This window comes from Chrysochloris asiatica, unplaced genomic scaffold (assembly GCF_000296735.1).
Source record: "Chrysochloris asiatica unplaced genomic scaffold, ChrAsi1.0 scaffold00145, whole genome shotgun sequence".
In the NCBI taxonomy this organism is placed as follows: domain Eukaryota; kingdom Metazoa; phylum Chordata; class Mammalia; order Afrosoricida; family Chrysochloridae; genus Chrysochloris; species Chrysochloris asiatica.
Genome location: NW_006408663.1, coordinates 1,026,318 through 1,052,906, shown reverse-complemented (window position 1 = coordinate 1,052,906; position 26,589 = coordinate 1,026,318). Strand labels below are relative to the sequence as shown.

At 42.5% G+C, this 26,589-nt stretch overlaps 1 protein-coding gene across 2 annotated transcripts in view; it reads right to left on the bottom strand.

The window, feature by feature from the left end:
* The window catches only part of CKMT2 (creatine kinase, mitochondrial 2 (sarcomeric)), a 42,297-nt gene that overhangs the window by 10,816 nt on the left and 4,892 nt on the right, over positions 1-26,589 (bottom strand). For both annotated transcript variants that reach the window (XM_006870588.1, XM_006870587.1), the window contains exons 2-6: positions 9,463-9,634; positions 8,045-8,243; positions 5,842-5,937; positions 5,009-5,230; positions 2,721-2,806 (exon numbers count right to left, since the gene is read on the bottom strand). In XM_006870588.1, coding sequence (XP_006870650.1) covers positions 2,721-2,806; positions 5,009-5,230; positions 5,842-5,937; positions 8,045-8,243; positions 9,463-9,614 — 755 coding nt within the window. In that variant the 5' untranslated portion in view covers positions 9,615-9,634. The remainder of the gene's footprint in view (positions 1-2,720; positions 2,807-5,008; positions 5,231-5,841; positions 5,938-8,044; positions 8,244-9,462; positions 9,635-26,589) is intronic.

The following is a 26,589-nucleotide window of genomic DNA, read 5'->3' as shown; positions in this document are numbered from 1 at the left end:
AAATCTGCTGCACAAGACCTTTTTAAAGTGTTGAAGAGCAAAGATGTCAGCTTGAGGACTAAGGTGCGCCTGACCCAAGCCATGGTATTCTCAATAACGTCATATGCATGCAAAAGCTGGACAGTGAATAAGGAAGACCATAGAAGAACTGAGGCTTTTGAGTTATGGTGTTGGAGGAGAATAATGAAAGTGCCATGGGCTGTCAAAAGAACCAACAGCTCTGTGTTGGAAGAAGTGCAGCCAGAGTGCTCCTTGGAGGCCAGGATGACCAAACTTTGTCTCTCATACTTCAGACATATTTTCAGGGGGAAACAGTTGCTGGAGAAGGATATCATGTTTGGTAAGGTGGAGGGTCAGAGAAAAAAAGGAAGACCCCCCAGCGAGATAGATTGGCAAAGTGGCAGCATCGATGGATTCAAGTGTGGCAACAGTAGTGAGGTTGGCCCAGGATCGGGCAATGTTTCTTTCTGCTGTGCAAAAGGTAGGTACCAACTCGATGGTACCTAACAACAACAATGGCTAATGCAAAGCTATTTGAATGGACGGTTGGCTGTTCAAGCTCACCAGCTGCTCCTCGGAAACCCTATACAGGGTCACTATGGGTCAGAATCGAGTTGATAGCACTTCACAACAACAACAACAGCAATGGCTAATGATTGCGAACATTTCTTCAGATGTTTGTTCACCCCCTAGTGTATTCTTTGGTGAAGTGTCTGTTCATTTCCTCTGCCCACTTTTTAATTGTGTTGTTTGTCGTTTTCTTGTAGTGGTGTTGTAGTTTTCTATACATTTTAGAGATTGGTCCTTTGTCTGATAAGTCATTGCAAAAAAAATTTTCCCAGTCTGTCAGTTCTTTTTTTAACTCTTTTGGTGAAAATTGTGTGTGTGTGTGTGTGAAATTTTTTTGATGCATACAAGTGTCTGATTTTTAGTTGGTCCCAGTCACCTATTTTGTCTTAAGAAGTTTGTGTGTTTTTAGTTATGTTTGATAGTATATTTACACCATTTATCAAAGCCCCTAAGCTTATCCTTAGTTTCTCAGTATTTATTGTTTTAGGTTTTACATTTAGGTCTTTAATCCACATTGAGTTTGTTTTTGCATGTGGTATGGGATATGGATCATGTTTCATTTTCCTGCGAATGGATTTCTAGTTTTGCCAGGAGCATTTAATGTGTTTGGCACTTAGTCAAAGATGGATTTACTTTTGGGTTCTCAATTCTGTTCCATTGATCTATGCGTCTTATTGTAGTGCCTGCGGCAGTCTGTTTTAACCATTGTGACTGTATAGTAGACTTAGAGATCAGGAAGTGAGAGGTCTTCAACTCTGTTCTTTTTAAGTAATGCTTTGGTTGTTTGAGGGGTCTTTCCTTTCCATAGAAAGTTAGTAATCAGTTTTTCCATGTCTTTAAAGAAAGATGTTGAAATCTGGAATGGGATTGCATTATATCTATACATTTCTTTAGGTAGTGTTGACATTTTCACAATGTTAAATCTTCCTGTCCTTGAGCATGATAGTACATCCTTCCATTGTTGTACCTCTCTTTTGGTTTCTTGTAATAGTGCTTTGTAGTTTTATTTGTATAGGTCTTTTGTTTCTCTGGTTAGATTGATACCTAACTATTTCATCTTTTGGGTGGCTATTGTAAATAGTGTTGTTTGTTTGATTTCCTTTTCATAACTATCTTTATTAGTGTAAAGGAATTCGACAATTTTTTGTATGTTGATCTTGCACTCTATGACTTTGCTGAATCCTTCAAATGAGTTCCAACAATATTTTTGCCAAGTCTTTAGGAGTTTCTATGGATAGGATCATATCATCTGCAAATAGAGAGTTTTACTTTTCTTTGCCAATTTGGATGCCTTCTATTTCCCTTTCTTGTCTAATAGCTCTGGCCAAGACTTCCAACACAATATTGAAAAGGAGTGGTGAGAAAGGGCATCATCCTTGTCTGGTTTCTGTTTCCCAAGAGTCTTCCCTCTCTTATCTCATCTTTGAAAGCTTCCCAATCTTACTTTAAAATATTTGGTCCATCTAAAAACTATTGTTTTATGTGGAGCAGCATTCTCATAAACCTGTTGTAAAATTTCAGTGATTTTGGAAGATTAGCTCTGACCTCAAAATTGTTTTTGGCCATGGCACCTTTTTTGTGAAGGTACCCATATGAGATTAAGAAAAGTGTATTTGTGTGTTTAAATGAACGTGTCTGCAGCCATCCACTGGAGAAATATGTTTAAACACATTTTATTTAGTATAAACCCAAGCATGTATGAATTAGAATCCTAGAAGCAATACTTTTGCCTTATCCTCATCTGCCAAGGAATAGGAATCAAAGCAGATGAGGAATTGTGGTCAATATAAAATATATATACACTAGGTACCTAGTTTTCTTTTTAGGTTTTACTTAAATCCTTAATATTTATTTTTCAGTGTTTCCACTATATTGTTTTAATGTCATGAAAACCAGTCAAATAATATGAAGCTAATATTTTTGCTATGAAAACCAGTCTTCTTCTCATGCATAGCTCATGCATACCCAGCTTAGAAATACCACAAACTTAGGCACATACACACAGCCTCCAAGCACTCTGTCTTCTCCATTTAGTTCAAGTCATTCATGCTGTCAGCTGCAGTTCACAGCCGCTTCAGGTTAGGACAAGCCAGGCGAGCTGAAGGAGATCCTCTGCACACATTGCAAATATAAAAAGACTACGTCCATACCAGATTCCCCTGGCATCTGGCCAGTCACGGGCCATCCCAGCACATGTTAGTAAAGGGGACACTGGCTTATCAAACAGAAAGTGGTCCTGCAGGCCAAAAGGGACAGAAAGGAGAGAGAGACTGAGATCAGACGGGAGCATAGATGGTTGATTTTCAACTTAATAATGACTGAGATCTCTTAAGTAATGGATTCTCAACCATGGTTGGTCACAGAATAACCAGGGTAGCTTTTTATTAAAAACCACGAACATCTGTTTATAGCCCTAGAAATCCTGACTTAATTATATGGAGATAGCTTGCTCATCATGGTTTTTAAATTTTTCTTCAGGGGATTTTAGTGTGCAGCCAAGGTTGACAACCACTGACTTAGTCCAGTTGGAAATATTTACTTACTAAACTACTCTAAAGTCTACCATCAACACCAACTGTATGCAGTGGCAGTTTGGGTAGTGAGTAGGGGGCCCTATTCTGAAAGTTCTGTTCTACACAGCTGCCATTTTCTCAAATGCTAGCATTATTGGTTCATTTATTATTATATGAATAAAACATACTAAGACTATATAATGAAGATTTACCAATAAAAACTGCTAACATTAATTTTATCTGCCAAGCTCTCTGCAAAGTGCTTTTACATTGTGTCCTTTAATTCTCACATCACACCTTTGAAGTAAGTTTGAAAACTGCAAGATGAAGCCATAAATCACAGCCGGAAGTAACAGAGTTGGTATTCAAACCCAGACCTATATGGCTTGCAAAGTTGTGCCTTTAACCAATACCACATACTACTTCTTGCTTTGTGTACACTACCATTTCTTACGTAGGTATATGCTCACTTTATAGAGATATATAGGAAGTGCAATGGCTCCATACAATAAGCACTGGACTGTGAATCACAAGGTCTACAGTTTGAGCCTGCCAGCCACTCCACTGGAGAGAGATGAGGCTTTCTGCTCTCACAAAGATTTTAAAAGACTCAGAAACCTTATATGTGGTCACTATGAGTCAGAGCCGACTTGATGGCACTTAACAATAACAATAGTGTTATATATGAATACCATATTTTTTAATACAATGACTCTGAGGTATGAAATCAAGAGGGCATAGGGAGAGGTTGACAACTTTAGTCACCACAGACGTGTGGACTGCAACTGCCCAGAAAGCACAATGTCCCACTGGAGTCCAGAAACAATCACTTGATGTGGCATTGGGTTGTTGGAGTTCTGGTGTGGTGCTGCAGGATAATGCACTGGATTGCAAAGTCAGTTTGAATCATTAGATCCATGGCTCAAGCTCACCAGTCACTCCTTGGAAACCCTATACAGGGCTGTGATGAGTCAGAATCAACTGGATGGTACTTAACAACAACAACAAACAATATGCAATAAGGAATCCTGGTGTGGTGCTATAGGATAAACACTCAACTACAGAGTTGGTTTGAACCACAAGGTCAGTGGTTCAAACTCACCAGCCATTCTTCGGAAACCCTATGCAGGGTTGTTATGGGTCAGAACCGACCCGATGGCACTACACAGCCACAACCTCATACTTCATAAAGACGGTAACAGTTTGATCTGATGGCTGCAGAAACCAGAAAACTGAGGCCCATAGACTATGTAGTTGGCCTGAATGATTTGAGAATGGGCATATTTGGGGGGGACACACACCTTCTGAAACAATAGGAGTTTGTTGATGTTTTCCTTGGAGTTTAGTTAGATGTTCCTTCTGAACTTTTTGTTTTAACAGTGCTAAGGAAAAAATAAGTAAGGGACTTGGGTGTTGTCTACCCTAACCCCAGAGAGAAATTTGCTCTGGAGACAGGACACTATGGTTGTGGCAGGGAACCCAGAGATTGTATCCAACAAGAGGCAGATGGCCCTTCCACCTGGAATTTCGTTTCCAAATTTCCCTAGCTTTCAGGGCTTCCTTTGGAAGTAGTGAAGAAGACAGACAGGATTTCCACATCCCATTGTTCATTTTCCAACATGCAAGAAAATCCTTCATTCACCCCTAACCTCCTATCCTCAGCCCACCAACTCCATACTTCAGTTTCCTCTGCAGATTTTGTTCTCACAACACTTGCATGACTTGTCAAGTATGATTTAAGACTTCATCTTTCTTTCTTATACTGAAAAGCATTGGATTGGGACTTCACAAAGCCTGGTTGAACTCCAAGCCTGCTTAGCTCTCAGGTAGACCCTGAAGGGAGCGAGAGAGGCCAAACAATGTGGGTCGGGACTCTCTGTCCAACCCGGGTCCTGACAGTCCACCTGCTGCCCTGCACTACTCACGTCTATGAGCCGTTGCTGGTCCTGCTCGGTCATCTCCGACAACTTGTAGTAGCGGCCGGCCAGGTCTCCCTTGAGGCCCTCCAAGGCAGTGATGGCCACGTTTTCCACCTCTCTCCGCTCCGCCCTGCTGCAGGCCGGCGGCAGACTCAGCCCGCGGATGCTTCGGCCTGTGCGCACCCGAGAAGACAGCACGTAACGCTCGTCAAACATCCCATGAGTGACCTGTGGAGCGTAGCATGGGGTCACTGCTGATCAGGCTGGGACCCACTGCCTTACCACAGCCATCAGTGTCCCCGGGGACCTGGACGTACTGCAGATCTGCAGAACAGACTTGCTCTCCAAGTTCTGGAATTCTGTGGAGAGGAGGCCTTTGAAATGAGAGCAGCACAGTCTAGAAATTTTATCCCTTCTAGGTGTTTTGGAGTCCTGGTGTGGCGCTGTGGGTTAATGCGCTGGACCCCAAGGTCAGTTTGAATCACAAGATTGGCGGTACCAAACTCATCAGTCGCTCCTATACAGGGTCGTTGGAACTGACTCAATGACACTTAACAATAAGCACAAAGTGTTTGGGAATGAGCTTTAGGAAAGTTTTAAAGTTCTCAAGCACCAGCCCTACACTAGCAGTTCTTGCTAAGGAAAACAACAACTTTGGAGGTTTCGTAACCTTCATCATGGCCCTCCAGGGTGTATGGTGTACTGGGACACCCAGAGTTTTCAGAGAACATCTGAATACAGCTCTGTAGGCTTTCTCTCAGGTTCTCTTCATGTTGGGTCCTGGAGCGCCAACTTCATGGAAAGGTACTCAGGGAGGTGAAGGTCAACCAGGAACCTACCTTGGATGCATCCAGATCCGTGGGGTGCTTCATCACCTTGGGGTCATAGCCATTATGCCTCAGTTTGATGACAGGATCAAACAGGTCAGCAAACACCTGGAGGAGGGAAGATGCCTCATCTTTCATTGGTTCACCTAAAATTAAAAGACCTTTTCTTTCACTTGCTCTATTTTATCGTAGAGGACAAACTGGATTTTGCCTCTGAAATTCTTAGTGCTACCATGTTAGGAGGGATCAGTCCCGGGAGAAGAACATTATGCTTGGAAAAGTGGAGAGTCAGCAAAAAAGAGGAAGACCCCCCAACAAGTTGGATCGACACAGTGGCAACAGCAATGGACTCAAACAGTTGTGAGGATGACGCAGAACCAGGTAATAGTGTTTTGTTTTGTTGTGCGTGGTGGTGGTGGTTATGTGCCACATGGTCGATTCCGACTCATAGGCACCCTGTATAGGTTTGCAAGGCTGTAAATCTTTACGGGAACAGGAAACCTCATCTTTCTCGTGTAGAGCCACTGGTAGGTTCGAGCTGCTGACCTTGTGGTTAGCAGCTCAGCTCACAAACCACTTCGCTACTAGGGCTCCTTTCTGTTGTGCATCCCTAACAACAACAACAACCAGGCAGGAAGTGGGTGTGAGAATGGTTTGGTAGTTATGAAGCAGTAGCGGATTATACAGAGAAAATATTTTGGAGGCATCTTGCCCCTTTGTAGTGGGGAGGGTTAGTGAACCCTGCCATCTTGAGCGTTTCCTTAGTGATTCTGCCAAGCCTTTAGACTGAGCAAAAAAATCTTGTGTTTAAAATGCAAAGGTTTCCCCTAGACGTTTTGCTTTTGTGGGATAAAAAAAAAGCTGCCAGATCAGAAGCTAAGTGGTTTTGTGGTCAAAAGAGAAGACTAGGTCCTAGAATTTACAACATAATACACCTGTGGAAAACTCAGCTGTGCCAGAGACACACATTAACAGTAGGGGCAAAACAGGGACCTCTCAAACCATGAGGACCTTCCTCAACCCCAACTCTCTGGTAAAATCTAATTAAAGGAACACCCAAGATAGCTTTTAGGTAAAAGAAAGTTAAGGGAAATCATAAGAGAGTATCTGCAGCCTTGGGAGCATGCGGATGAGGAGGAGGCCTTTGGGGCCAGGTCCACCTCCAGTTGGGGCTCTGCTATATGTGAGTGAGTCTCCAGTCCTGTTTGCTCCAAGTGTCCATTTCTCTGCTCTCCATGACTGTCTTCCTGGGAATTGCCTCCACCCCCCGCAGCTGTAGCATGCAGAAAGGGTGGGACTTCAAGAGGGCCAGAGGCATTTATCATGACCTAGAGCTCTGGTAGCGTAGTGGTTACAAATCGGTCTGTGAACCTCAGGGTCAGCAGTTTGAAACTACCAGCTGTTCCATGGGAGAAAAAAAGATGAGGTTTTCTGCTCTCATAAAGATTTACAGCCTCAGAAACCCCGTACAGGGTACAATGAGTTGGAACCAACTCCATGACACATACCAACAACAGCAGAGACTGCTCTTTGTGGAGATGGGTCAGATCATCTTGTCTGTCTGCACCAAGGATACTAGTACTGTGAGCATGGGATTTGTTTAAGAGACTTGGTGACGTCCCAGATCTCAGATACAATGGCTGTCTAATCAATGGTAGAGAAGAGATGACCCAAATTAAAGACACACTGAACCATTCCCAAATTAAAGCCTCCCCAACAAAACTCAGCCTCAAGTTGGTTCTGACTCACAGCAACCCTGTTTAGGGTTTCCTATGAGCAACTAGCCAGTTTGAACAGCCAACTTTGTGGTTCAAACCAACTTTTGGTCCAATGCTTTAACCTACAGTGCCACACTAGTACTCTTGTTGGTGAATACCATGAGGAATTTGACTTGTTTTCTGTTTTTATTGTTTCCTGTACCAGCTGATCCCCCTTGACAAGCTCACAGAGCACCATTGAGCAATGGATTCCTCCAAAGAGAGGGGTACCAGAGCAGTGGTAAAGGAAGCCTTGTCCCTAGAGAGCTGCTGACCTCTTTGTTCCCAAAACCATTCCAAATGGTGTACTGAAGATGGCTTCTCTTTATGACATCCCTTTCTGAGAAGACAGAAAACCGGCCCCATATAGAAGAGAAGGACTCTGGGACCTTGCACTTTAATCATAACAGCACATCCACTGGACTTTGTAGCCAGCTGGACCAGGCAGGGTGTATTACCTCATAGGACTCTTCATCACCAGCCACCATGCCCACCGTCTTTATGAAGGGGTGACCAGGATTGTCCACTCCAGTCTGGATGCACTGGTCCAGGGTATAACCACTGGGTGTCGCCTTGTTCCGGAGCTTGGCATAGATGGACGGAGTGAGGCACTCTGCCATGCAGTTGTTGTGTTTGCGCAGATCAGGGAAGTCTGCACTACAGGGGGAGGAGAGAGGCTTTCAGAGGGGGCTTATGAAAGCACTTCCTTTCTGCCCATCCTTCATCCAGGCTCTGTTCTGTCAGTGGGCACGGGAACACTTGCTAGAGCTGCTCAGGAGTCATGACATAAGCAAACCAGATTAACAACAAAACAATATAGTCACATGAACTGCAGAGAAAGGAAGCTGGCCCGATTACACGATCCCCATGAGGCTGACTGCAAAAGCACAGTCATGGTTCATGTTAAGAACAAGAGAGTGAAAATAAAGTAGAAAATAAATTTAAATTATATGCAAATTTCTCCTCTTTCTTCTGCCCTGAAGTTCTGAACAGCCACATTGTTTGCCTTAGGCCTCTAGTTGAAAGGGGAGAAAGTTTGCAGGTAGAACTACACAGAAATTTATTTATTTATTCTCACTCTAGAATGCAAGTTCCAAGTTCCACATATGCAGGACTTTGCTTTATTGAGAATAGTGCCTGCTTATTGAAACCAGTGCTCTGTAAATATTTGGTGAATGAATGAATACCTGTCTCATCCTGGGATGTGTGTTGGCTGGAGAGTAGGGAATGCAGGAATAATCCCTCAGGAATTCCTGAGTCAGATGGGGATTGTTAGTGATTTCTCAGAGATTCAGATTACCACAAGAAACAGTAGATATCTTGGAGGAACATTTTAGTAGTTTTCCTCAGCTCTCTTATCCACACTGGCTTATCTGGAATCCTTTCAAATCAGTACTTCACTTATACTCTACTCCTCTGCAACATTTACCATGACAAGGTAAACGCCAAAGGTTCTAAGTGCAGCTGGGCTACCTTTCATCTCAATGTGCGTGTGGCTGGAATTAAGGTTCCTGGGTTTACATTTGCCTGCACTAGCTATGCACCGAGTGCATTGTTTAATCTTTCTACACCTCCATTTCATCACAACAGGATGTTAAAATGAATACACAGTCCATGTAAAGTGCTGGACACCCATATCAAGGGCTAAACTCATGTTACCTACTAAGTATAATTATAACTCAACTAAAGCTGTTAGATTCCTAAGTTCCCAGGCAGGACTGATGACAGTAGACTTTCTTGTCTTCTCAAAAATGATTGTCAGTTTGACTCAGTCAACTTCAAAGGCAAAAGGAGGCAAACTTGATGACAGTTTTCAGAAGGGGAAAGCATATTTCTGGCTGGCATCTGGATTTATTTTCAAGCCAAGAGGACTGACCTTGGAGGGAAGAGCTTGTGCTGCTCCCGAGATTCAGCGCGTACATTGTGCCGGTTCAGCAGATACCCAGTGGTCAGGGCACTGGTGCCCAAAGTTGCAAATAACAGGGAAGCATTGCGGCCAGTTAGCAACTTCGAGAAGGTGCTGGCCATTCTTCCTCTTGGAAGAGTATCTGGAAAGCAAAGAAGGTGGGTTATGCATGCAGGAAGACCCTGAGCCACAAGATAGAGATCAATAAGTAAGAGAAAGAACTGCTGGAGTCCACAACCCTTTTGTGTTTTGGGGGTGGGAGTTTGATTGTTTCTTGTGTTTTTTGGGGGGCAGACTTTGCTTGGTTTTTAGTACTATTTATTTTATTTTTTTAACTTTTTATTGTGATTTAGGTTCAAGTCTACAGAAAAAAAAATCTATTTTCCTTTCGTATATAGTTATTTGTGGAGTCCTGGTGTGGCACTGTGGGTTAATGCACCAGACTGCAAAACCATTTGAACTGCTAGGTTGGTGGTTCAAACTCACCATCTGCTCCTTGGAAACCCTATACAGGGTTGCTATGGGTCAGAGTTGACTCGACAGCACTTAACAACAACAACATAGTTATTTGTGGCATTGATTGCAATTCCCACAATGCAACAGCACTTTTCCTGCTTCCTTCCTATGTTGACCATTTCCATTGGTTCTTTCTTCCTATCCCTTCCTGCCTCTGAGCTTTATTCCTGGGCAAATGCTGCCCTTTTGGTTTAGTATGATTGATTGCTCTAAGACATGTGTACCTCCCTGGTGTTGCTGTTCACCTTATAGGCTTAGCTATTATTTGACTGAAAGTTGGGTCACAGAAGATGAGTTCAGGTCTAAGCCTGAAGGGTATCTAAGAACCAGATGAGTAAGCCTAGTTTTTTTTTTTTTTTCATTTTGAGTTTTGTTCCACATTTTCCTCTCTTTCTATCCAGGACCTCCTATTATGCTCCTGTTCAGAGGAATCAGCAGTAGTATCTGGGTACCCTCTAGCTCTTCTGGTCTCAGGGTCACAGAAACTGGGATTTGTATGGTTCATTATCCATTTGGACTCATTGTTTCCATGCATCTTTGATTGTCTTTCTTCTTCTTTGCTCCAGAGGGGGAGAGACCAATGGTGGCACATTAAATGGCCACTCACAAACTTTTAAGACCCTAGTTGCTTTTTACCAAAGTAGAATGTAGAACACTATCTTTGGGACTATGCTATGCCAATTGACCTTAATGTCCCTCAAGACTATGGTCTTTAGCCCCCAGTCCCAGTGTTTCATTCCCTCAAGGTGTTTGGTTATGGCTAAGAGGTTTTCAAACCTTTGCCAACTGTATGCTCTCTTTGTTGTTGTTAAGTGCTGTCAAGTTGGTTCTGACTCATAGTAACTCTGTATAGGATTTCTGAGGAGTGACTGGTGGGCTTTGACTGCCAAGCTTGTAGTTATCAGTCTATTGCTTAGCCTATAGCACCACACCAGGACTTCATGCTCTACTGCATTCATGGGTATATATGCAGCATACATAAATTGTTGTTGTTAGGTGCCATTGAGTCAGTTCTGACGCATAGTGACCCTATGCACAACACAGTGAGCTATCGCCCTTTCCTATACCATCCTCACAATTGTTGTTAAGCCTGAATTGCTGCCAATGTACCCATCCATCTCATTGGGGATCTTCCTCATTTTAGTTGACTCTCCTTTTTACCAAACATGATGTCCTTCTCCAGGTACTGGTCCCTCCCAATGACATGTCTGAAGTATGAAAGATGAAGTCTCACCATCCTGGCCTCTAAGGAGCACTCTGGCTGTACCTCTTCCAGCATAGACCTTCTGGAAGCCCATGGTACCTTCAATATTTTTCTTCAACACCACAACTCAAATGCATCAATTCTTGTACAGTCTTCTTTATTCATTATCCAACTTTCACATGCATGTGAGGCTATTGAAAATGCCATGGTTTGGGTCAGGTGCACCTTAATCTTCAAACTGATATCTTTGCTCTTGAACACTTTAAAAAAGGTCTTGTGTAGCAGATTTGTCTAATGCAATACATCATTTGATTTCTTGGCTACTGCTTGAATGGATGATGCTGGTTGTAGATTAAAGCAAAATGAAGTCTTTGACAATTTCAATCTTCTTTCCATTTATCATGATGCTATTTATTAGTCCAGTTGTGAGGATTTTTGTTTTCTTTACATTGAGGTTCAATCCATACTGAAGGCCGTGTACATCATAAGTCGTCCTGGTGTGGCCCTGTGGGCTGGATGGCAAAGTTGGTTTGAACCACAAAATTGGTGATTCAAGCTCACCAGCTGCTCCTTGGAAACCCTATACAGGGTAACTATGGGTGAGAACTGGTTCAACAACATTTTTCAACAACATATATAAATACATGTATACAAATGTTGTTGTTGTTAAGTGCTGTTGAGTCGGTTCCAACTCATAGCAACCCTGTATGGGGTTTCCAAGGAACAGCTGGTGGGTTTGAACTTCCAACCTTGTGGTTCATAGCCTAATGCTGATCCTACAGTGCCACACAAAGAGTCCTCTCTGTCAAAGCTAACTATGTATATATTCATAAGCGTAGTCTCATTTGCCTTCCCACGTAGTCTCATTTGAACTCCTGTTCAGCTCTTTTGTTTTGTTTTTAATCTTAATTTTTCCCATCCACAATAATTGGAAAAATCTGGATTGTTTTAGACATTGTGACTGTCTGAACTGCCTGATATGCATGCTATTTTCTCCATTGATATGGTATGGGAAAAATGAAAAGGAAAGGTTTTCATTTCTTGCTATTCAAGAGATGTATTGCTCCTTTGGACCCTGCATAGCAACTAGATCTTGAATATATTCTAACATGTAATATTCTGACATGTAAGGGAAGTTTCTGAAGACCATCCTCCCAGTTTACTTTCCTCAAATGAGTTGACATTAGAGCTTGGAGTAATAAAACAGAAGATTTGACGTATTGAATAGTAGATGTCCACCTGAGCACTAAAGTCAAGATGCTGGCAGCAACATGGGACTAGCAAGGTTCAAGATCAGTAGGCTCTATCCCCTAATTCCTAATGAAGCAGGCTCAAATCCTCTCTTAGGAATGTATATGCTGTGGCCCCAGTGTCTCATAGATTATGATGAAGCAACAAGGTCTCAACTGAAGATTACCAAGCACACAGGAGGAGCTCTGAATGAAAGTCAACAGAAGAAACAATCACAGATTTAAACTTTCAAGGACAGAAGATAATATGGGAATAGTCAGACAAGAATATAAATTAACTCTCTGTAGAATGTTTAAGGAAGTAAGGGATAGAATCACAATGATCACCAAGAACAAGACTATTAAGAATGACCAATACCATTCTTTCTAGTCAGATAAAGACTGGTAGAATGCCCAAGACTGTGGCTGTTTGTCACCCTTTAGGTCAGGAATTGAACTCATCCCTGGGACTCACTTTTCAGCCAGGCAATGGGCAGGTTTATGAGGGGGAAGTGACAGTAGTGAGGAGCGCGCACTTGGGGATAATCAACCATTTGAGATGGGGAGGGTAGCATTTACCCAAAGACAAAATTCAGAAGGAAAGAGGGAGGAATGGAAATGGAAAACCCAGGGGGAAGTGGGATAAGTGATGACACATTGTGGAGATTGCAAACAATGATATGAGACAGAACACGAATGTAAAACAGATGACCTGCTCTGTAAACCTTCACCCATTTCACAGTAAAAAGTTAAAAAAAAAAAAAAAACCTATGACCAATACTGGGCTGTGTCAACCCCTTCAAAGAATAAGGAAGGGATCCTCAAAGATTTGCACAGATTCTTCATGACCCTCATGTGTGGCAGGTGACATTAATACACATCTTTCTGGCTTGTTTTACCTGCTCCCATATCTTCTGTTTCTTGAACAGAGAAGGGAATGTGTGAGATTTACCACAGAACTCACCAAAGTTAAATAAGCTTTGCTCAAATTCTTTCCAGGCAGTGTGGACCAAGAGAAAAAAAATTAATTGAGCATATACTCAAAATAACTGAAAATGGAAACTAAAGAAGATACCTGTACATCAGTGTTTACTGCATTACTATTCACAATAGCCAAAAGGTGGAAACATCTTTTGTCTATCAATAAGTGAATGGATAAACAAAATGTGGTATGAACTACTAGTCCATCATTAAAAAGAATGAAGTTCTGATACATGCTACAGCACACACAAATCTTGAAAAATTATGCTAAATGAAATGAACCAGATACAAAATTATAACATTTTTTATTCCATTTATATGCAATATCTAGAATAAATAAATTCACAGAGACATAAATTAGACTGAAGTTTATCAGAGACTTGTGGGAGAGGGGAATGGGGAGATTTTACTTAATTGTTGCAGATTTTTTTGTCTGTAATAATGATAATGTTCTGGAAATTAATAATAAAGATGGTTACATAGCATATGAATGTACTTTGCGCATGATAACATAAAACTTAGAATGGTAAATTTTGTGTAAGGTATGTTTTACTGCACACACACAAAAGCCACAATAGGATCTCCCTAAGCTAACAGGATATCATGTTTGGTAAGGTGGAGGGTCAGAGAAAAAGAGGAAGACCCCAAGTGAGATGGATTGGCAAAGTTGCAGTATCAGTGGGTTCAAGCATGGCAACAATTGTGAGGTTGGTCCAGGACCGGGCAGTGTGTTGTTCTGTTGTGCTATGAGTCAATACTGACTCAGTGGCACCTAAACAACAATAACAAGCTAACAGGAAATAAATTGTTCCAGATGTTTTGCTCTTGATTTTTCTGTTTTTACATTGCCTGAGCCATGCGATATGCTCACACTGGAGTTTGTTTGAGAATATGATTTTTTAAAATGTTTTATTGTGAATTATGTGATAGTTTACATGGGAGAACATTGGTTTTACATTCATCCTATTGTATATCATTTCATTGCCATGGTTACAATCCCCTCCCTGCATCATCAACCAACCAAAAAGTGTACCCTGCGAGCATGCCTCCGGTCATCAGCACACAGTCCCTCTCCCTCTCTGCGTCTAAAGTCCCCAGCTGCTCCATCCCTCCACATCATCATCTCTGCCTCCATCTCTGGCGTCACTACTGCTTCTCTTGATAGGGTCCCGCTCTCTGCTCTTCTCCCTTGATGGTCCCAGGGACCTCCACTCCTAGACTGAAAAGTTAATCACTCCTCTCCTTTCGCTACAAAATGGCTTCCTTTTCCTTTTCCACCCTTCCCATTCGTTCTTGTTGGCATTTTTTCCTTTTTTTTTCCCAAAGGCCTTTTTTGCTTTCGTTTCATCCGGCCCACTTGGATACTTTTGATTCGAGTTTGTAGCTTTTTTCCCTTCCTCTGTATCTTGTTTCTCTCTTTTCCGTTTTTAAGGCTTTTACTTCTTTCACTTCTTGCCTCTGTAATCCCCCCATTCTGGGTAGCCAATGTCCAAGTTGCCCATCACTGTCTACTCTGTGTATGGAGGGGGTGGGAATGATCCTTGCTGTAAAGACTTTGAGAACATAAATATTAAAAAGTAGAGTCAAGAGGAAAGGGAGGGATTAACTCCATCTAACTTCAGTTAACAGACTGTTCTTCAAAGGCCTTCCTCCTTGCAAGGGTGAGCCAAACACTGTGCACCAGTGTTTGACTCAAAATATTAATGCTTGAAATGTCACCATATCCATATTCTGATTTCTGGAATATTAATAGCAATTTACTTCTAGGAATTCCAATATTGTAGTGTTGTCTGAGTTTTACTATACATTTCATGTCAATTAGCCTGGATTGGTTTTAGTTCTAGAAAGCAAAGCAATCCTGGAACTGAAATTCTTCAAGAATTGATATAGATTCAAAGGTTTGTTGTTTTTACCCCCTATAAGTTTTGCTGAAGAATCCTTGCTTCCTTGACTCGATTTGTCTCTTACTAAGACACATAGAGACATTGAATTTTACTACTAGTGCCCCAATCAATAACTGGTGTGAGATTGAAACAGGGTCTCATTGATGAGGCTAGTGGTCCTAGAAAAATGGTTGCTCCAGAGGACCATCAAGGGAGAAGAGCACACTCAGAATGTGAGAACTTATCCAGAGAAGCAGTGACACCAGAGATGGAGGCAGAGATGAGGACATGGAGAGAGAGAGCAGCTGAGGACTCTAGATTCATGGAAAGAGAGGGACTGAGAGCTGGTGGCCAGGAGGCAGGCTTGCAGAATGTGTCTTTTGGTGGTGGCATATTGTATTATATATGTCTGAGTATTTTTTTTTAAAAGAGTTAAAATGAATAGAGAGAAATACTCTAAGCTGATGGTACATGGAGGGGATTATAATCATTTTAATGAAACAAAGAATAGGATTTGTTGAATGTAAAACTGATGATCTGCCCTGTAAACTTTCACTCAATTCACAATAAAAACTTTAAAAAAGAAAAATGGTTGCTCTGTGCTCCCCAAAGACCCAGAGCCAGGCTTACAATAAAACCGCTTTTCCTCGTGAATAAATGAAATCCCTACTGCATGTTGTGATTTGTTTTTTAAAAGCTGCACAGATGGAACATTGCTTTGTCCACAGATTTTCCTATTACCTAGCTAGCAGGCTATCTGCTGCTACAACCTCTGCTCAAAAGAGGCTCGATTTAATCTCTGCACAGATGGTAACATGTGCCATAAATAAATAAAACTGGGAAGACATTTGTATATAAGAGGTAATCTGTGATCCACCAAAGCAGTCAGTATTTGACTTTGCCTAGTTTTCAAACATAGTAGTCTTATAAGTCCTGGGGTGGTACTGCAAGTTAATGCACTGGACTGCAAAATCAGTTTGAACCGTCTAAGGTCGGCGGTTCAGGCTCACCAGCCATGCTTTGAAAACCCTATCCCAGTCAATGGCACGTACCAACAACAGTGGATCTTGTGAAACCACTAGGACAAAAGTTTGGAGCAAAAAAGAAACCTGCAGCTAGCTCACTTGCAAAGCTATCTGATTGTTTCACTTCCCTCCGTGCCTCGGAGCATTAGTGTGACTTACTGAACAGTTCTGTTAAGAGATCTTTGGGGAGGAGAGAGAGGGTCAGAGCTGCCATGGTACTTCTCCCTGTGATATTAACTTCAGCATCCAGACACCTTCATGCGGGCTTTACTCACAAACAGCAAAAGGAGCTCAGAAACATCTTGCAGAAATGAGGCATCTCTGTCTCCCAAATGCTTCTCTTTAGAGTTGTTCATTGCTGAGGGATCCAGCTTTCTCTTTTACACACCGTGAGCAGTTAAGAGAGAAGCCAGAGCTTCCAACCCAGGGTGGGCTCTGTCCCACAGGGTTCTTCTCCCAGGAAGCACTGATTGCTGGGTATTTTAAGGCCAAGGGATGCTGGCTATTAAACTTCTTTGTTTTCCATGCCCTTCCCATAAATCTGCTCAGTTCTCTGCCCTTTTTTTCTGTCCAGCACCACCACAGAGATTACTATAAATGCTCATGGCTTTGTACTCTAAGAACTTCAGTTTATATCTCTATCCAAACAAATCATAATTAGCCTGCTTCCTGGCCTCACCCCTCCCCCATGCTCTGAGTTAACACCACTTTTTCACATGCAATCCTTAGATCAGTTATGATCTAAGATTGTCTTCTAATCATGACAGGAAGTATAGAATTCATTCATAAACTATTTACTGAAAACCTACCACATGCCAGGCACTGTGCTAGGCAATGGTGATATAATAGTGAACAACACAGTTCCTTCTGTGTGGACTTTTATTTATTTGAGGTAGATGCTTAATAAGCATGAAAACAAACAAAATGATTATATATGCAAAGAAGGAACCAAGTGAAGTATTAATTAGAGAAACTTGGAGAGATCTCTACTTCTAAATAGACTTGATAAGCAAAGAGAGTAGCAAAAAGTCATTAATCTGGTGGGGAAGACTGGGAAAGGAGGAGGTTTGTGAAGAAATCCCAAACCAGTTTGCTGTAGAGGTAAATGTTACCTTAGTTCTCCAGCCCTGGAAAACTTAACTTGTTCTAGAACAGAAAGGAGGTCGGTGGACTTTCCCAGTAAGAAAAGGGAAAGTAGATTGAGAGAAGGCTGGAAAGGTGGGGAGGAAGCAGGTCCTGTAAGACCTTCAAGTTATAATAAGTCTGGATTTTATCCTCCATGCTAGAAGGGAAATCTGGATCTGCCTACAAGTAAGAGAGTCAGCTGATCTGACTTGTTTATAAATGGCCACCATGTGGAGAAAGGCTCAATGTGGGTAAGAGTTGAAGCCAAGAATCAAGTTAGAAAGCCATGGAGGTGATCTTGGTGACTAAGGAGGGGAATGCATTGCAATCTATTCTGTAGTAAAACTGTTGGGTCTTGCTAATGATTTGGAAGTGAAAGAAGAAAAAGTCAGGGTTGACTGGGGTTTCTGGATAAATGGGGAGGCCATTAATATGGTGAGGACACCTGGGAGAGGAGTAGGTTTGTGGGGAAATCTATCATCAGTTTGCGATCGAGGTAGAAATTGTATCTGTTTTTCAGCCCTGGTTCCTTGTATCTGTTATTGGTTCAACTTCTCCAAAGACTCTGACCTTGTAGGGGATCCTCACCTGCTCAACTCTTGCTCAGTCTCAGGACTTCTCCTAACTGGTCAACCTGCCTCAACTTTATCATTCCAGGGGGATCCAGAGTCTTCAGTCCTAGAGGTATGGCCTGGCCACTGAACAGCTCAGACATGGCTGCCATGTGGAGGTTCAATTTTGCATCTAGATGCTGAGTTTTGTCTAGGATTTGGAGAACCCAGTGGATGGAAGGGGAGCTGACAGTGTTTGAGGAAAGGCTGCTCATTCACTGCCTGGTCCTTCACTAGAGTGGCATCATGGTGTAGTGGGTTCTGCATTGGACTGCTAACCACGAAGTTAGCAGGTTGAGTCCACCAGGCCCTCTGTAGAAGAAAGATGAGGCTTTCTGCTTCCTTAGATTTACAGCCTCAGAGACCCTATACAGGGTCACCATGAGTTGTCATTAATTTGACAGAATCTAACGACAATAACATGGCCCACTCGGGATAAAGGAGACTATCATATTCAAAATGAGATCTGTTAAGAATGATTGTGTACCCTTGAGTAGGGAGGGAGTCTTTCTGGGGCATCCTTGGCATTTGTTCCTGATCTGATTTCTCCTTCCTCACCCACCTGCTGAGTCTGAGAAAGCTCTCCAAAATAAGGAAGGGCCTGTATGTGGATGCATTGTGTTGGGTGCTCTGTTGGGAAGCTTCTGTCTGTTCTCTTTTTACAAGTCAACTTCCTTTGAGCATAGTCTAAGGTGAAGTTGCTTCTTTAGAGTGCACTGTATATAGTTCGGACTGTTGTTGTTGTTAGATGCCATTGAGTATGTATTGACTCACAGCGACCTTACACACAACAGAACAAAATACTGCCCCATGTTTTGTTGTTACGCCTGATCCCATTGCGGCTGCCACTGTACCAATCCATTGCATTGGGGATTTGCCTCTTTTTTACTAACCTTACACTTTGCCAAGCATGATGTCCTTCTTCAGGGACAGGTTTCTCCTGATAATATGTCAGAAGTATGATAGTTCATATAGTACCGTGAAATCTGCGAGCACTGGAGCTGGAAGAGACCACCCTAGTTTTCCAGGTCTTGCAAGTTTTCTGCTTTTCACCATGTGCAATATTAACACTTTTCCATCACTCATTTTGGTGGAAAATATCTGAGTTTTCTTTTTCTGACAAGTTTCTACCTTACACAGGTTTTACTATATGTGTAGTATATATGTTCTAGTGTGCTTTCAAGGCATTCTAGGAGATTTTTTTGGAACTGGGAAGATGGCATCTCTGTCCAATTTCTAATTTGTCTTGGTGAAAACCTTCAGTGTTATCAGATTGTCTACACCTGACCTGATCAGAGCAGGTAGGAAGATAGGAAGAGCATACTCTGGGGAAGAAGAGCGGGGATTCCATGATCTCTCTATTCCTCCCAAGCACCTCTGAGGCCTGCACCAGGGAACCCTAAGACTTGGCTGGAGCAGCAGATAATGATATGATGCAGACAATTCGTTAGGTCTGGTAGTATCTTGTGATGCCCATAAACTATGACACATTATACTAAGTAACTATATCTCATTGTACTTATTTATGATTTTTGCTAATGAACAGTGGTGGGCCAGACCTATGCTATGGAGGACTTGACAAAACATCAAAACATCTGGCTGAAGGTCCACATCTCCAATTTAATGGTCAATCCCTTTCAAGCATAAGACACAACAAAATATATGGGCATATTTCCAGGGACTGTCATAGGGGCCCTGGAGTCCTGGTGTGGCACTGTGGGTTAATGCGCTGGATTGCAGGGTCAGTTTGAACAGCAAAGTCAGCACTTCAAGCTCATCAGCTGCTCTTTGGAAACCCCATTCAGGGTCGCTATGGGTCGGAACCGACTCGATGGCACTTAACTAAGCAACAATTATAAGAATCCTGGAGTCCTGTTGTGGCACTGTGGGTTAATGTGCTAGACTGAAACAGCAGTTGAATCTCAATGTCGGTGGCTCAAACTCACCAGTTGCTCCTCAGAAACTTTATACAGGTCACTATGAGTCAGAACCGACTCGATGGCACTTAACCATAGCAACATCATAGAGGCTCAGAACACTCAAGATACAATGATCAAACTGACATTCAGATTGATAATTCTATAGCCCTGTACTATCTAAAAAAAAAAAAAAAAGAAATATATATATATATATATATTTCTATTATATTCTAGAGTCCTGGCGTGATGCTGTAAGATGAGCACTGGACTGTTAATTATGAGTGTGGGAGGTTCAAGCTCACCAGTCATTCCTTAGAAATCCTACACAGGGTTGCTATGAGTTGGAACTGACTCCATAGCACTTAACAACAACAACAATTAATGTATTCTGGAAAAATGTTTGTATGAGTATATAAGTTTATATATATATTTCAATATTATAAATACTTAGCACATATCAGTTTGCTTTCTGTACTTTTTGTGCTAATGAATAAATTGTTGTTGTTGTTAAGTGCCCTCAAGACAGTTCTGATTCGTAACAGTATAGGGTTATGAGTCTGTTTAGGGTTTCTTAGGTATTAAATCTTTGTAGAAGCAGAAAACCTCCTCTTTCTTCCATGGAGCTGCTGGTGGGCTTGAACCGCTGACCTTGTGGTTCGCGGTCCAGTGGTTATTGTATAGCACCACTTATTTTGTTTTAATAAAAGTGTCTCTGTTTCTTTACTTTGATTTGTTGTTAGTACCGCGGAGTCAGCTCCGACTCATAGTGACCCCGCACAGGGTTTCCAAGGCTGTAAATCTTCACGAGAACGCCTCATCTTTCTTCCACAGAACCGCTGGTAGTTTCAAACTGCTGACCTTGAGGTTGGCAGCCTGACTCATAACTACTACGCTACCAGAGCTCCTTACTTTGATAGTCTTTCCAGTTTGGATGTAGCTGTCCATGTTTCTCTGAGTCACTCGATCACAGCCTGGAGCCCCAATCGCCACAAAATTTCTCCGTTCCCTTCAAGCCAAAGGAGATCTCTTTCTCTCATAATTTCCCAAACACTCATTAGCTGTTCATTCATTTGCATTTGGGTTGAGCAGTTTTTTGACATCTCTGGAATCAAACTGCCACATATCTTTTATAATGCTAATGAACTTCTCACTGTTGGTGTCTTCTTCCCATCTGACGGTTATTTCTCAAGGACAGGAACATCTCTGTCTGCCACAGTTCCTTGCACATACTAGCTGCTCAATAAATATTTCTTTCCTGACTGCATGTAATTATTATGGGCAATGCCTTGATGGATTTTTAGAAAGAAGACATTTTCCCAGCCTCCTGTGTATTCTCTTTTCAGACAATACATTAAGCTTGTACTAGTGCTGCTATTTCCCTCTGGTTATTCCCCAGGGTATCATCTCTCTACATTATTTCTTGAGCATCTCTCACAGTTTAAAATGCTTTGGTGATGTAGTGGGTTATGCACTGAGTAGTTTACTGCAGGGCTGGTGGTTTGTATCCACCAGTTGCTCTGCAGGAGAAAGATGAGGGCTTTCTGCTTAAAGCAGAAAGTTTTACAGCCTTGGAAACCCTATATAGGGTTGCTACGAATCGGAAATGACTCAATGGTACACAATAACAACAAAGTGCTTCCAAGTCCCAGTCCTGGTAGCCAAGCCCATTTAGACTCAATTTTGTGAGCTAACATGTTGGATCAAAACTTCAGAAAAACAAAACTACTTACATTGCATTAAACTAAATATTCCTTTCAGCCACTGATTTTGAAATTCTGTCAGTAAAGCAAATAAGTGTGGCTGGTAAGTTTGGTTTTCAGATGCTCCCTGCTCAGGTTCCTGGTCTCTGGGATATGCTGGTGAGCCAGGATTGGCCCAGGAAAACTCTTGACTTCTGAGCCATAATAGGCTGCTTGACGCCGGTGTCAGCTGCATCCATCCTCAGGAGACTCGGGGATGCACACCTCTCTTCCTTCCTTTGGAGAGCTTTCTTAGAATCATTAGGCAGATGGAGAAGGACAAGTGCCGTTCAGAACAAGTGCCAAGGATGCCCCAGGAAGACCCCCACCCCATCTAGGCAGGGCTCTACTTAAAGCTTTTGTTGTTGTTGTTAAGTGTCGTTGAGTTGATTCCGACCCATAGCGACCTTGTATAAGGTTTCCCAGGAGAAGCTGGTGAGCTTGGACCACTGACCTTGCAGTTCAAATGACTTTGCAATATGACACATTAGCCCACAGCGCCACACCAGGACTTAAGGGCAGACCATCACTTTTAACTTATCTTGTGTGTCAAAGACTAAGAGACAAGACTGCAAAGGTAAGACTCCGTTAGAATATTTCCTATCTCTAACAGAAAAACAGCCCATTGGCCAGTGTGTGACAGTGCTCAATAAGTGCCTATTAAGTGAGTGAATAAACAGTCATAAGAACTTGAGAACTGGAAAAGACTTTAAAGGGCATTTAGCTCAGCTTAAGTGCAGAAATCCCTCTCCTTATACTACAATCCATACCCATGGCCATTTAGTTGATTCTGCCTCATAGTGACCCATTGGACAGGGCAGAACTGCCCCATAGGGTTTCCTAGATGTTGACCTTTATAGAAGCAGACTGCTGTTATTTTTTCCCCAACCTTTCTGTTAGCAGCAGAGTGCTTAACCACTGTGCCACAAGGGCTTTTCTTCCCCTTGTTGATGTTAGGGACCCCATGCACAACAGAGCAGAACACTGCATCATCCTCACAATTGTTATGTTTGAGCACATTGTTGGCAGCTCTGGTGTCAATTCATCTTATTGGGTCTTCCCCTTTTTCACTGACTCCCTCTTCCATACCACTGTTGTTGTTGTTGTTGTTGTTAAGTGCCATCCAGTCGGTTCTGACCCATAACGACTCTCTGTAGGGTTTCCAAGGAGCAGCAAATGAGCTTGAACTGCCAACCTTGCAGTTCAAACGTCTTTTCAGTCTGGCGCATTAATGCACAGCGACACACCAGAACTCCTCCATACTACTAGTGCTGGGGATTTCACCACTTCCCAAAGCAACCTATTTCACTGTTGAGTAACTGTAATTATTGGAACATCGTTTCATATCTTAATCTGGAAGAAATATATAGCCAGATACTTTTGCATTTAATTTTCCACAACAGCCTCAAAGCACTACTCCTTACTGATTGAGCCCTTGGCAGCTAACTGAAAGATCGGTGGTTCGACCCACCAGAAGCTCTGAGAAAGAAAAGATCTGGGATTATGCTCCTGCAAAGATTTCAGCCTAGGAAACCCTGTGGAGGAAGTACTCTCTTCTATAGGGTCGCTATGAGTCAGGATCAACTGGAAGACACAGAACAACAACCACCATGTCACAGATGAGAAAACTCAAAAACAGAGAGGTTAAGTAACAACCCAAGGTCACACAACAAAAGGAAAATCACAAGCATGAGCATCTGGTCTGTTCTTGGCATTCATTTAAGTAAAGATTCAGTTTTTACACACAAGGTTTTACAACATTATTATCACAGAATGTTTGAATAACGTCAACCCCCTTATCTAGTTAGGACTGGAGTTGCTGTAGGCCCTTCGTGGTTTCTCAGGAGTACTGAGTAGTTTCTCTCAAGTAGGGTTTCTATGGGGAGGGCGATGGGTAATTAGGGGGCTAAATTGCCAACCAGCCACAGTCATCATTCTGGGCAGCCCTCATGGGGGAAAAGGGAGGGGAAGGAAATGGGGTAGGGAGTGAGGACCAAATCCAGAGAGTGTGCCTTCAAGCCTTCCTCTACTGGAACACCACAGACTGCAGACATTCAGAAGGGGGTGAGTCAAAGTCAAACAGAGTGAAGGATGCTGACAGGCTACAGATGGGGAGATGCCACAGTGGGCAGCCATGGAGGGGTGGGCAAAAGACAGATGAAGGGCTGAATACAGGTGTCTTTTGCTTACTTGTTTAAGAAATATTTGTTGTTGTTAAGTGCCATTGAGTGAGTTCCAATTCATAGCGACCCTGTCTGTATAGGGCTTCCAAGGAATGGCTGGTAAGTTTGAACTGCCAGTCTTGCAGTTAACAGTCCAGGGCTTATCCTACAGCACCACTCCAGGTCTCCAATAAATATTTAAGTACCTATTTATGGGGCAGCTTTTGCAGAGTTCATAGTTTGAGAAAGACTAGGATATCACGTAGTGCTGTGGGTTAAAGTGTTGGACTGCGAAGTTGGTTTGAACCACAAGGTCGGCAGCTCAAGCTCACCAGATGCTCTTTGGAAACCCTGAACAGGGTCGCTATGAGTTGGAACCAGCTCCATGGCACTTAACATCATCAACAACATGAACCAGGCACAGGGTCATCAGAGTTTTAATAGGTTCCATTTTGATGTTGGATGTTGATGAGTCCATTTCAACTCATAGCCACCTGATGTGAGAGTAGAACTGCCCCACAGGATTGAACTGGCTCTCTTTATGGGCTCAGATCACCAGGCCTTTCTCTTGAGGAACTTCTAGGTGGGTTCCAACTCATAATGAGCCTGTATAAGGTTTCCGAGAAGCAGCTGGTGATTTTGAACCACCAATCTTTTGGTTCGCAGCTTAGTGCCTAACTGTTTTCACCACCAGGGTTCCTTTTATCCCATTTTACAGATGAGCAAATAGAGGCAGAGAAAGATTAAATAACTTGTCCAAGATGGTATGTTGTTAAGTACCGTGGAGTCAGTTCCGACTCATAGTGACCCTGCACAGGTTTTCTTAGGCTATAAATCTTTACAGGAGCAGAATGCCTCATCTTTCTCCTGCGGAATCGCTGGTGGTTTTGAACTGCTGACCTTGCGGTTGGCAGCCCATCTTGTAACCACTACGCTACCAGAGCTCCTTAGATGGTACAGTGAGTGGCAAAGCTGGAATTCAAGCCCAGCCGTCTGTGTTCAGACCAGTGCACTATCCCAGGCAGCTGGAAGTCATGTGATAAAGTGTTATACTAGAGGATCCAGAGCTTCCTGGGAACTTCTAGAAGGGCATGGTGCTGGTTCCAACCTTGCAACTATTCCATTTGAGAGGCCTTGCTTGGTCTTAATCAGACCAAGATATGGCTTCTCTCTACCTGCCCTAGGACTAGTTGACAAACCACACATTATTAAAGGGGAGACAATGAATAGATAACCTCATACCCACATGCATAAACAGATGACTATGGATGCCTGAATATATTGCTTCTTTCTGGAGAGCTACTTTTGAGCATATTCCAAGTGCAGGAATGGCCATTACCCTCTGCCCACACTGCCTCAGTCCACACTTACCAGTGAATGCTGCAGAAAAGAAGAGCGGAATCAAGAGCTTAATATGCCCTCCCTTGTTTATGCATAGGTCCACAGCCTTAAAGATGAGGACACAGCCTCCTGGGCTACTGTCACTAATCCAAATTTGATTCTAGAAGGACTTAAGAGAAATATCCGGAAATTCAGAGAATGACATTAAACTAAATTAAATTTGCCTAGAATTTATGAAGGTGGAAGAAAAACTCATTATTTGGGACAATGAAGACTTATTTTAGAGTCTAGAATACCTGTAGTTACCAGAGAGGGTTCTGAGCAGGGCTGAGGTCAATGACTCAGTGAGAGCCTCATGTACAGTGAGAATGGTGTCTTCATGGCAGAGATGATATGGCAGCCCAGGAGACCAGCTTTAAATCTCATTCATCCATTCATTATCCATTCACCTTTCCATCCATCCATCCATCCATCCATCCATCCATCCATCCATCCATCTATCCATCCATCCATCCATTCGCCTTCCATACACCCATCTACCCACCTAACCACCTACCTAACTATCCCTGTATTCACCCATTGATTGATTCACCTACCATTAGGCAATTGATCTTTTTGCCAGATACTGGGGCTACCCTCAAGGAGCTCACAGTTCGGAGGGGGGCCATATCATTATAAAATCAGATTATAATCCAAAGGGACAAGAGCAAAGAGAATAAAGAGAGAAGACCCAAATCTGCTTTATGGAGGTTGTACTGGAACACATTTTTGAGGATCTCAGTTTTCCAGGTGGACCAGGAGAAGATATTACAGGCAGAAGGAACAGAATGAATGGATGTGGGGGGCCATGAAAGTCAGCTGAGCATCTAGGGTCATGAAAGGCAAGAGTAGAGACAGCGGACATAGGCAAGTGGGAGGTTGTGACAGGCTTTGCAGTCGTAGCAAGAAGAAAGTCACCATCCCATATGCAACTTGATTAAAGAGGTGGTGAAAAGTGATGATGGAATTTTTAGCAGAGGAGTAATTTTTCAAAATTATGGAATACTGACCACACCAGACCGATGCTACCAAAGCATGGTCTGTTGACAATTAACAGTCCATGGTGAGATCAGTTTAGAAATCGAGAGTAAGTCTTCACAACTTTTAAAGTAGTTTGTTAGAGTAAATTTATGTCTGTTAATCTAATTTTTAAAAATCGACGTTATGTGTATGTATATGTGTGTGTGTGTGTGTGTGCGTATATATATACTGGTAGCGTAGTGGTTATGAATTGGGCTGCGAACCACAGGGTCAGCAGTTCGAAACTACCAGCTGTTCTGCAGGAGAAAGATGAGGCTTTCTGCTCCCGTAAAGATTTACAGC